The sequence below is a fragment of the Tachyglossus aculeatus genome, chromosome 1, assembly GCF_015852505.1.
Source record: "Tachyglossus aculeatus isolate mTacAcu1 chromosome 1, mTacAcu1.pri, whole genome shotgun sequence".
NCBI classification, from domain to species: domain Eukaryota; kingdom Metazoa; phylum Chordata; class Mammalia; order Monotremata; family Tachyglossidae; genus Tachyglossus; species Tachyglossus aculeatus.
Window position 1 is genome coordinate 68,049,940 of NC_052066.1, and position 12,510 is coordinate 68,062,449.

General features: G+C 50.1%; 1 protein-coding gene across 1 annotated transcript in view; it reads right to left on the minus strand.

The window, feature by feature from the left end:
* Window positions 1-242: 242 nt before the first annotated feature.
* Window positions 243-12,510, minus strand: part of EIF2B5 (eukaryotic translation initiation factor 2B subunit epsilon) — a 33,638-nt gene continuing 21,370 nt past the window's right edge. The window contains exons 9-16 of the mRNA XM_038747571.1: window positions 11,396-11,537; window positions 8,187-8,288; window positions 7,824-7,931; window positions 4,093-4,183; window positions 3,642-3,765; window positions 2,415-2,540; window positions 1,782-1,892; window positions 243-474 (exon numbers count right to left, since the gene is read on the minus strand). Of these exons, the coding sequence (XP_038603499.1) occupies window positions 409-474; window positions 1,782-1,892; window positions 2,415-2,540; window positions 3,642-3,765; window positions 4,093-4,183; window positions 7,824-7,931; window positions 8,187-8,288; window positions 11,396-11,537 (870 nt within the window). The 3' untranslated portion in view covers window positions 243-408. The remainder of the gene's footprint in view (window positions 475-1,781; window positions 1,893-2,414; window positions 2,541-3,641; window positions 3,766-4,092; window positions 4,184-7,823; window positions 7,932-8,186; window positions 8,289-11,395; window positions 11,538-12,510) is intronic.

The window sequence follows — 12,510 nt, forward strand, 5'->3', positions numbered from 1 at the left end:
GAGCCAGTTGTTCAGATCAACCGAGAGAGTGAGAGAATAGCCACGAGCAGCCACCTGGCTTCAAGGCTTACCGGGGACCCCCTTCTCGGGGCAAGGACCCTGGACTGTAAGTTCCTTGAGGGCAGGGATTGCATCTACCATCTCTATTGGACCCTCCCATGCCCTTATTACAGTGCTCCGCACACAATAAGCGCTCACTAGCACTGATTGATTCACCCTCCCCTCAGCCCACACCCCCCCCCCCCAGTGAACGGGGGTCTGTAACACGAGGATGGGAGGGGGCCCACCATTCCTCCCATCTCTCCTTCCGGGATTTCCAGCCTGGTGGTGGTCGCTCGGAGGCTCGCGGTCCTTGGCCTTTCCCGGTCCCCGGGGAAGGGTCGGCGATCAGGCCGGCCCGTGAGAGCTTCAGTCCCGGTCCTCCTCGGATGATTCCTCTTCGGCCTCCTTCAGCCACTGGATGAACTTCTGGAGCTGCATGGAAACAGGGAAGGGCTCCTGGGGGAGGATCCGGACCCCTCCGCTGGGTATATCCCTGGATTATTACTCTATTTATTTATTACTCTATTTATTTATTACTCTATTTATTACTACTCTATTTATTATTACTCTATTTACTATGGGGGAGGATCCGGACCCCTCCGCTGGGTATATCCCTGGACTATTACTCTATTTATTGGGGAGGATCCGGACCCCTCCGCTGGGTATATCCCTGGACTATTACTCTATTTATTTATCTATTACTCTATTTATCTATTACTCTATTTATTTATTACTCTATTTATTTATTACTCTATTATTACTCTATTTATTACTCCATTTATTTATCACTCTATTTATTTTACTTGTACCTATCTATTCTATTTATTTTATTTTGTTAGTATGTTTGGTTTTGTTCTCTGTCTCCCCCTTTTAGACTGTGAGCCCACTGTTGGGTAGGGACTGTCTCTATATGTTGCCAATCTGTACTTCCCAAGCGCTTAGTACGGTGCTCTGCACACAGTAAGCGCTCAATAAATACGATGATGATGATGACTAATGGGAGCCCGGGGGCTTGGGCCGTGGATTTCATCGGCAGGCCTGGTGGCTACTGGAGTAAAAGAACTTCTCTCACTTCAGTCGTATCAGTCAATATCCCGTTCAGTTTAGGAGCCAAGTAAATATTGCCATAAGCACTTCCATAAAAGACTTGGGAAGTGTTTTAAAAATGCTTAAAGTAGCCCATTAAACCGTGATAAGTATTGTGTAAAATCAAGCCAATGCTTCACCTCCTTCCTCATTTTCCCCCCCAAGGGAGGTCTTTTCGACCTTTCCCCCTTTTAGACTGTGAGCCCGCTGTTGGGTAGGGACCGTCTCTATGTGTTGCCAACCTGTATTTCCCAAGCGCTTAGTACGGTGCTCTGCACACAGTAAGTGCTCAATAAATACGACTGATTGATTGATTGATTGAGGTCAGGGACTCTGGACTGCAGAGTTTGTGGCTTGGGGATTGCTCTGAAGCCCCCAACTCCTGTTTCCCACTGAGGGACATCAGTATCTCAGGACAGTGTGAAGGCACTCTGCCCCATTCATTCTTTCCCCCAGCCCAAGCTCCTGGGCTCCTCTTTTGGAGAGCACGTGTCCCATTGCGTGAGGGAGAAAATGTATTAATTGTGAGTTTTGTGTACGACCACAACACAGCAACGTGGCCAGGAGGTGGATCCTTCATTGGCTTCTTCAACCACGCGAGTCCCCGTAGGTGAACTTCGCGGTCGGCGGCGTCCTTGTCCCGGCTGACTCACCCGCTGGTTTTTGCGCAACTGTCGGCCCTTGTCCGTCGCGTCCTTCTGGCAGAACCAACTCAGGATGGTCTCCTCGGCCAGGATTTCCAGCTGGTAGAAAGTCATCAGCACCTGGAGGAGCCCGGGCGGGTCAGTGGGCGTGCGGGGCTCGGTGACGGACGCAAAGCCAACGTCACCGGTTCCCCTCCCTTCCTCCTCCCCAAGCCAGCCCCTTCTGTTCTCCCTCCGGCTTGAGGGGTGCTCAGAGAAGGCCGTGGCGGCAGAGGCGCGGTAACATCCCTAAACGCTGCTCCTGGTACAGATTCACGCCAGCCTTCGACGCGTTTTTATTCCTTTTTCAAGTGGCTAAGCGCTTACCATACGCCAGGCACCGTACTAAACGCTGGGGCAGATACGAGTTAATCAGCTTGGACACGCAGACCGGCTAAACCGCACTGGTTGCGGGCCCAACTTTTCCTTTTGGGCCTCTGCGGCCCTGCCTGGGAAGTCTCAGGTCTCGTCAGAGATCTGGGATGGGCGGGTCGGGGAGCCCGGTTCCCGGTGCCGGGGAGGGGCCGGCATTCCCGCGGACCGGACCGCAGACCGCGGCATTGGGTGGGAGCTGTGGGGAGCCTGTGGGAAGCCAGCGTTTGCCTTGGCCAGAGAGGTGCCGAGCGGTTCGTGGTCCAGGAAGAAATCCTCGATGGCGGCCAGGGCCTCCAGATGGTCGGCTGCACGCTTGATGTAATTCTTAAACACCGGGCTCCAGGCCTTTAAAAGCTGAGAGGGGAGAACCGGCTGTAAGGGGCCCGGGACGCCGCATATATGGAGCAGGGGGAAGGGATGATAATAATAGTGATATTGGTTAAGCGCTTACTTCGTGCCAGGCAGGCTCTGTACTAAGCAAATCGGGTGGGGCACGGTCTCTGCCCCACGTGGGGCTCACAATCTCAATCCCTATTTTCCAGGGACAGGGCCAGGCACCTGGATAAATTCACGGGACCTTGTTGAGAAATATGGGAGCGGCTGAATTCTGGTCTGGGAAGGCCGAAGAGGTGCGGCAGGTCCCCCTGGGAGGCGGGGAGAAATGCTGCCTTGTTCCCTCACTCGCTGTGAACGCTCCGGGATGAAAGGGCTATCGCCCTCCCTACCCCCAGAGACCGGTCAGATTCCGGCCGGGCTGAGGAGCGTCCGGTCCCCTGACGGCCTGGACGCACAGACCGGTTCAACTGCGCTGGTCGAGGGCCCAACTTTTCGTTTCGGGTCTTTGCGGCCCTGCCTGGGAAGTCTCAGGTCTTGTCAGAGATCCGGGATGGGCGGATCCGACGGCCCGGTGTGCCGCCGGCCTCAATCTGCCCGGGTTCTCTCGGAGCATCCCAAACTCGCCCCTGCAGTAGCCCGACCCTCAGGACCGAGCCAGCCTCCTGAGGATCTTCCCGACTGGGGCTGCCCTAGACCTGTGTGCGGGGCGAGGCGCCTCAGGGAGCTTACTCTGGGTTTGCCCGCCCGAGTCCTGGGCCGTAACGGGAGTGGGATTACGGTGGGGGAGCGACGGAGTTCAGGAACGCAGAATCCCACCAGTGCCCTTTCGGGATTTCTGCTTCTCTCCGGAGGGTAGTGGCGGTGGGGTGTGTATGTGTGTGTTTGGCGGAGAGAAATGAGATGAGGCTGGGACTCTCTCGGGCCTCCTCAGAGCGAAACCCACGGATCCCGACAGGGCCCGCAGCCAGTCTCTCCTTGAAAGGGAACGAGGTGATCCTCGAAGATCTCCCCACGCCAGCTGACGGGAGGTTTTTTTTTTTTCCAGGCCAAGGTGAGGAGTCGGAGAGCCCTGGGACCCTCCCGGAGCCCACGCCGCCCGCCAGCCCAGGCCTCGCTCACGGGCAGCAGGAGACCACAGTAGCGGTTGGGGTCCGGCTGCGAGTCGAGCCGCTGCAATGGGAACTCCAGGACCACGCGGCTGAGCACCTGCATCACTTCCTTCAGGCTGATGTTGTACGCGTATCTGTCGGAGGGGAAAGGAAGGGCAGCCTTGGGGATTGGAAGGACGCCTCGGCCTTCCCTCCCCTCCTTCCCTCAGAGCTCCCCGGCACCGTGTCCCAGTGGGAGGTTGAGTGAAGGGGTGACCGGCGAGGGCCGAGGACCACGGATGGCCGGGAGCGGGGGGCGCGTCTCCCCGGAACCCACGACCCTCCGGCCCCAGCTGTCGGAAGCCCGGCCGTTCGGATTAGGCCTCCGGAGCTCCGTCCGCCGGGGTTTTTTTGGGGGGAAGGAGAAGGGGACTGGGGGAAGAGGGCCTTTTTGGGTGTGGGCCTGCCCCGAGGCGGCTTACTTGAGTGAGTTGATTTCCAGGACCAGGTTGTCGCAGGAGATGTTCTCCTCTTCGCCCCTCTGCAGGGTGCCCAGCACCTCGTTCTGAAACACTGCAAGCCAACCCGGGGAGGGGGCGGCGGCCGGGGGGAAGGTCAGAGGAGGGACGAGGGATCTCTTATTTGCTGTTCGCCCCGGGGGTCATCTGCCTTGGAGTGGTCTGAGCCCTCAGTTCTCCCACTAACACCAGTAGATGAGAAATTCCTAGGGTGTGTTCAGGACTCTATTACTCTATTTATTTATTATTACTCTATTTGTTATCACTCTTTATTTATTATCACTCTATTTATTATTACTCTATTATCACTCTATTTACTATTACTCTATTTATTCATTATTACTCTATTTATTTATTCATTATTACTCTATTTACTATTACTCTATTTATTCGTTATTACTCTATTTATTCGTTATTACTCTATTCGTTACTACTCTATTTATTTATTCATTATTACTCTATTCGTCATTACTCTATTTATTTATTCGTTATTACTCTATTCGTCATTACTCTATTTATTTATTCATTATAACTCTATTCGTTATTACTCTGTTATTACTCTATTCATTTATTTGTTATTACTCTATTCATCTATTCGTTATTAATCTATTCATTTATTCATTATTACTCTATTCATTTATTCATTATTACTCTATTCATTTATTATTACTCTATTTATTATTACTCAATTTACTATTACTCTATTCATTATTACTCTATTTATTCATTATTACTCTATTTATTCATTATTACTCTATTCATTATTACTCTATTTATTCATTATTACTCTGTTCATTATTACTCCATTTACTATTACTCTATTTATTACTCTATTCATTATCACTCTATTTATTCATTATTACTCTATTGTTACTCTATTTATTTATTATTACTCTATTTATTTATTTATTTTACTTGTACACATCTATTCTATTTATTTTATTTTGTCAATACGTTTTGTTCTGTTCTCTGTCTCCCCCTTCTAGACTGTGAGCCCACTGTTGGCTAGGGACCGTCTCTATCTGTTGCCAACTTGTCCTTCCCAAGCGCTTAGTACAGTGCTCTGGGTTTGCCCGCCCGAGTCCCGGGCTGTAATGGGAGTGGAAATAAATAATTTATTTATTTATTATTACTCTATTTATTTTACTTGTACATATCTATTCTATTTATTTTATTTTGTCAATACGTTTTGTTCTGTTCTCTGTCTCCCCCTTCTAGACTGTGAGCCCACTGTTGGGTAGGGACCGTCTCTATATGTTCCCAACATGTACTTCCCAAGCGCTTAGTCCAGTGCTGTGCACACAGTAAGCGCTCAATAAATATGATTGATTGATTGACTCTGGCCCTGGCTGGAGGCGATTAATGCCCAAGGGACTCTGAGGGTGAATTCCCACTATCTCTACACCACCACCCGTGTATCCACTGCCTCCAGCCCCCATCACCCTGATTCCTTGTGACCCCTTGAGAAGGGTCTGGTAGATGGTAAACTCTTCCACATCAAACAGAAACGGCTTCCTTTAATCAATCAATCAATCGTATTTATTGAGCGCTTACTGTGTGCAGAGCACTGGACTAAGCACTTGGGAAGTACAAGTTGGCAACATATAGAGACGGTCCACCTACACATCACACGGAAGCTCCTTACCGCAGACTTTAAAGCACTTTGCCAAACGAGTATTTATTACTCTATTTATTTTACTTGTACATATTTATTGTATTTATTTTACTCTGTTAATATGTTTTGTTTTGTTCTCTGTCTCCCCCTTCTAGACTGTGAGCCCACTGTTGCGTAGGGACTGTCTCTAGATGTTGCCAACTTGTGCTTCCCAAGCACTTAGTACAGTGCTCTGCACACAGTAAGCGCTCAATAAATATGATTGACTGATTAGGCGCTTGCTATGTTGCAAAGCACTGTACTAAGCGCTGGGGAGGTTACAAGGTGATCAGGTTGTCCCATGGGGGCTCACAGTCGTAATATGTTTTGCTGTCTACCTGTATATATGTATATATGTTTGTACATATTTATTACTCTATTTTATTTGCACATATTTAGTCTATTTATTTTATATTGTTAATATGTATTGTTTTGTTGTCTGCCTCCCCCTTCTAGACTGTGAGCCCACTGTTGGGTAGGGACCGTCTCTAGATGTTGCCAAGTTGTACTTCCCAAATGCTTAGTACAGTGCTCTGCACACAGTAAGCACTCAATAAATACGATTGAATGAATGAATGAATGTCTGTCTCCCGCTCTCTAATAATAATAATGATGGCATTTATTAAGCGCTTACTATGTGCCAAGCACTGTTCTAAGCGCTGGGGAGGTTACAAGGTGAACAGGTTGTCTCATGGGGGACTCACATCCCTGTGAGTTACTCTTCATCCTCATTATACAGATAAGGTAACTGAGGCACAGAGAAGACTGTGAGCTCACTATGGGCAGGGATTGTCACTCTTTACTGTTGCACTGTACTTTCCCAAGCGCTTAGTACAGTGCTCTGCACACAGGTGTTTAATAAACACTGAGAGAAGCAGCATGGCTCAGTGGAAAGAGCCCGGGCTTTGAAGTCAGAGGTCACGGGTTCAAATTCCGGCTCCGCCAATTATCAGCTGTGTGACTTTGGGCAAGTCACTTCACTTCTCTGGGCCTCAGTTCCCTCATCTGGAAAATGGGGATTCAGATGGTGAGCCCCACGTGGGACAACCTGATCACCTTGTATCTCCCCAGGGCTTAAAACGGTGCTTTGCACATAGTAAGTGTGTAACAGATACCATCATTATTATTATTATTAATAAATAATAATGAATGAGTGAATAAGAGCTGGATCTTGGAGGGGAGCTGTGTTTACGGTGCCTTCTGGCCCCTGGCTACTCTGTGCCTCACCTTTGATGATGATGAAGATAACGATAATAATAATAATTCTGGTAGTGGTAAAGCACTTACTATGTGCCAAGCGCTGTACTAAGTGCTGGAGTAGACACAAGTTAATCAGGTTGGAGACAGTCCCTGTCCTACATGGGGCTCACATTCTTAATCCCCATTTTATAGATGAGGTAACTAAGGTCCAGAGAAGTCAAGTGACTTGCCCAGGGTCTCACAGCAGACATGTGGCGGAGCCGGGATTAGGTCCTTCTGACGCAGCGTGGCTCGGTGGAAAGAGCCCGGGCTTTGGAGTCAGGGGTCGTGGGTTCGAATCCTGGCTCTGCCACTTGTCAGCCGGGTGACTTTGGGCAAGTCACTTCACTTCTCTGGGCCTCCGTGACCTCGTCTGCAAAACGGGGATGAAGACTGTGAGCCCCCCGTGGGCCAACCTGATCACCTTGCAACCTCCCCAGCGCTCAGAACAGTGCTTGGCACATAGAAAGCACTTAATAAATGCCATTATTATTATTATTCCAAGGCCAAGCTCTAGCCATAAACCACGCTGCTCCTCTTTGATAATAATGATAATTGTGGTATGTGTTAAGCGCTTACTATGTGCCAAGCACTGTGGTAGATACAAGCAAACTGTCCCCATCCTGCACAGGACTCAGCCTTCATTCCCATTTTACAGGTGAGGCAGCTGGGGCCCAGAGGAGCGGCCCAGGGCCACACAGAAGAGTCGGGATTAGAACCCACGACCTCCGACTCCGCTGCTCTTTCCGACGTCCCCCGGTTGTGGGGCGCGCCCCCGCCCCCCGGCCGGCCCGCGCCTCACCTTTGACGTCATCTAGTTGCGGGGAGCCCCCCCGGCTGTCCGGCTCCTCGGAGCCGAGGCTCTGCTCGCTCTCCGTCTCGCTCTCCTCCTCCGGGTTGAGCGTGAGGCCTGAGGATCCAGCCGTGACGGGAGGGGAGAGAGAGAGAAAGCCATGTTGGTGGCGGTGACCCGGGGACCAAATGATCTGTGGGATTTGCTGCTGGGACCGGCGGGAAGGACGGGGCTGGAGCCGGGGAGCGCATCCCCCCCGCTTCCCAGTTTTCCGGCCCATTCCCCAGTCCTCCCACTCGCGAGCGGCACCATTCCTCCTCTCTCCCGCCGCATCCCCACCCGCTCGAACCACGCGCCGGGGCCAGGCCTCACCCCACAGGCTGTGCCGCAGCTCCTCCTCTTCGTCGTCGCCCGCCTCGGCGGCTTTCCACAGGTAGCCTTGGCCCGCCGGCCCCACTTCCGCGGGATTGTAACCTGGAAAATTGTTCCCGGTCGTGAGGGCTCTCAAAGCGCCCCCGGCACTGGCCCTGCACGAGGATGCCGAGAAGCAGCGCGGAAAGACCACGGGCCCGGGAGTCGGAGGACGTGGGTTCTAATCCCGGCTCTGCCGCTCGTCTGCTGGGTGACCCTGGGCAAGCCACTTAACTCCTCTGCGCCTCACTTACTTCATCTGCAAAATGGGGCTTCCCCTGCTCCTGAAAGCAGACTGAAAGCAGTTTTTTATACTGTGAGCCCACTGTTGGGTAGGGACCGTCTCTATATGTTGCCAACTTGTACTTCCCAAGCGCTTAGTACAGTGCTCTGCTGCACACAGTAAGCGCTCAATAAAGACGATTGATTGATTGATTGATTGAATGGGTGACCCTGGGCAAGCCACTTAACTCCTCTGCGCCTCACTTACTTCATCTGCAAAATGGGGCTTCCCCTGCTCCTGAAAGCAGACTGAAAGCAGTTTTTTATACTGTGAGCCCACTGTTGGGTAGGGACCGTCTCTATATGTTGCCAACTTGAACTTCCCAAGCGCTTAGTACAGTGCTCTGCACACAGTAAGCGCTCAATAAATACAATTGATTGATTGATTGATTGAATGGGTGACCCTGGGCAAGCCACTTAACTTCTCTGCGCCTCACTTACTTCCTCTGCAAAATGGGGCTTCCCCTGCTCCTGAAAGCAGACTGAAAGCAGTTTTCTAGACTGTGAGCCCACTGCTGGGTAGGGACTGTCTCTATATGTTGCCAACTTGTACTTCCCAAGCGTTTAGTACAGTGCTCTGCACACAGTAAGCGCTCAATAAATACGACTGATTGATTGATTGAAGGAAGTCGTTTCTATTTGACGTGGAAGACTTTACCATCTACCAGACCCTTCTCAGGGGGTCACAAGGAATCAGGGTGATGGGGGCTGGAGGCAGTGGATACACGGGTGGTGGTGTAGAGATAGTGGGAATTCACCCTCAGAGTCCCTCGGGCATTAATCGCCTCCAGCCGGGGCCAGAGTCAATCAATCAATCAAGCGTATTTATTGAGCGCTTACTGTGTGCGGAGCACTGGACTAAGCACTTGGGAAGTACAAGTTGGGAACACAAAGAGCCGGTCCCTACCCAACAGTGGGCTCACAGTCTAGTTGTATCTACCCCAGCGCTGAGAACAGTGCCTGGCATATAGTAAGCGCTTAACAAATGCCATCGTTATTACTATTATTACTATTCTGACCCATTAGCCCATGCAAAATGAGACAAGCTGATTACCTCGTACCTACCCCAGCGCTGAGAACAGTGCCTGGCACATAGTAAGCGCTTAACAAATGCCATCGTTATTACTATTATTACTAGTCCGACCCATTAGCCCATGCAAAATGGGACAAGCTGATTACCTCGTATCTACCCCAGCGCTGAGAACAGTGCTTGGCATATAGTAAGCGCTTAACAAATGCCATCGTTATTACTATTATTACTAGTCCGACCCATTAGCCCATGCAAAATGGGACAAGCTGATTACCTCGTACCTACCCCAGCGCTGAGAACAGTGCTTGGCATATAGTAAGCGCTTAACAAATGCCATCGTTATTACTATTATTACTAGTCCGACCCATTAGCCCATGCAAAAATGGGACAAGCTGATTACCTCGTATCTACCCCAGCGCTGAGAACAGTGCCTGGCATATAGTAAGCGCTTAACAAATGCCATCGTTATTACTATTATTACTAGTCCGACCCATTAGCCCATGCAAAATGGGACAAGCTGATTACCTCGTATCTACCCCAGCGCTGAGAACAGTGCCTGGCACATAGTAAGCGCTTAACAAATGCCATCGTTATTACTATTATTACTAGTCCGACCCATTAGCCCATGCAAAATGGGACAAGCTGATTACCTCGTATCTACCCCAGCGCTGAGAACAGTGCTTGGCATATAGTAAGCGCTTAACAAATGCCATCGTTATTACTATTATTACTAGTCCGACCCATTAGCCCATGCAAAATGGGACAAGCTGATTACCTCGTACCTACCCCAGCGCTGAGAACAGTGCTTGGCATATAGTAAGCGCTTAACAAATGCCATCGTTATTACTATTATTACTAGTCCGACCCATTAGCCCATGCAAAAATGGGACAAGCTGATTACCTCGTATCTACCCCAGCGCTGAGAACAGTGCCTGGCATATAGTAAGCGCTTAACAAATGCCATCGTTATTACTATTATTACTAGTCCGACCCATTAGCCCATGCAAAATGGGACAAGCTGATTACCTCGTATCTACCCCAGCGCTGAGAACAGTGCCTGGCATATAGTAAGCGCTTAACAAATGCCATCGTTATTACTATTATTACTAGTCCGACCCATTAGCCCATGCAAAATGGGACAAGCTGATTACCTCGTACCTACCCCAGCGCTGAGAACAGTGCCTGGCATATAGTAAGCGCTTAACAAATGCCATCATTATAACTATTATTACTAGTCCGACCCATTAGCCCATGCAAAAATGGGACAAGCTGATTACCTCGTATCTACCCCAGCGCTGAGAACAGTGCCTGGCATATAGTAAGCGCTTAACAAATGCCATCGTTATTACTATTATTACTAGTCCGACCCATTAGCCCATGCAAAATGGGACAAGCTGATTACCTCGTATCTCCCCCAGCACTGAGAACAGTGCTTGGCATATAGTAAGCGCTTAACAAATGCCATCATTATAACTATTATTACTAGTCCGACCCATTAGCCCATGCAAAAATGGGACAAGCTGATTACCTCGTATCTACCCCAGCGCTGAGAACAGTGCCTGGCATATAGTAAGCGCTTAACAAATGCCATCGTTATTACTATTATTACTAGTCCGACCCATTAGCCCATGCAAAATGGGACAAGCTGATTACCTCGCATCTACCCCAGCGCTGAGAACAGTGCCTGGCATATAGTAAGCACTTAACAAATGCCATCATCATTATTATTACTATTACTATTCTGACCCATTAGCCCATCATTATTATTATTACTATTCCGACCCATTGGCCCACTGCCCTCCACCAGAAGCCCGGAGCAGGCAAGCTGGGGGTGTAAGGGAGAGTCGGGAAAACTCACCTTTCAGCTTCACTTTCTCTTTCTCCTTGTCGGCTCCAGAGTCGTCACTGAACTGGTCCTCGTCTTCATCCTCCTCGGCATCTGGAGGGTGCAGGGAGATCACAGAGCCCTCGGGCAGGGTCAGGTCCGGGCCCACCACGACCTGGCGGGGAGGAAGACGGGGGAGGCCCCAAGGGCTGACGGCCCGGTTGGAGATTAAGGGAGAAGCAGCAAAGCGTAATGGATAGAGCATGGAATCAATCAATCAATCAATCATCTTTATTGAGCGCTTACTATGTGCAGAGCACTGTACTAAGCGCTTGGGAAGTACAAATTGGCAACGTATAGAGACAGTCCCTACCCAACAGCGGGCTCACAGTCTAAAAGGAGGAGAAGCCTGGGCATGATAATAATGACGGTATTTGTTAAGCGCTTACCATGTGCCAAGCACTGCTCTAAGCACTAGGGAGGTTACAAGGTGATCAGGTGGTCCCACGGGGGGCTCACAGTCTTAATTAATCCCCATTTTCCAGATGAGGTCACTGAGGCCCAGAGAAGTGGCCCGCCCAAAGTCACACAGCTGACGGTTGGCGGAGCCGGGATTTGAACCCATGACCTCAGACTCCAAAGCCCGGGCTCTTTCCCATATATATGTTTGTACATATTTATTACTCTATTTATTTTACTTGTACATATCGATTCTATTTGTTTTATTTTGTTAGTATGTTTGGTTTTGTTCTCTGTCTCCCCCTTTTAGCCTGTGAGCCCACTGTTGGGTAGGGACCATCTCTGTATGTTGCCAACCTGGACTTCCCAAGCGCTCAGTACAGTGCTCTGCACACAGTAAGCGCTCAATAAATACAATTGATATTGATTTCCACTGAGCCACGCTACGTGCCAAGCACTGTTCTAAGCGCTTGGGTAGATACGAGGTCATCAGGTTGTCCCATGCGGGGCTCACGGTCTTAATCCCCGTTTTCCAGGTGAGGGAACTGAGGCCCAGAGAAGCGACTTACCCAAGGTCACATGGCAGACAAGCGGCGGAGCTGGGATTAGAACCCATGACCTCCGCCCCCCAAGCCCGTGCTCTTTCCACTTTGTACAAAGTAATTTGTACTTCCCAAGCGCTTAGTACA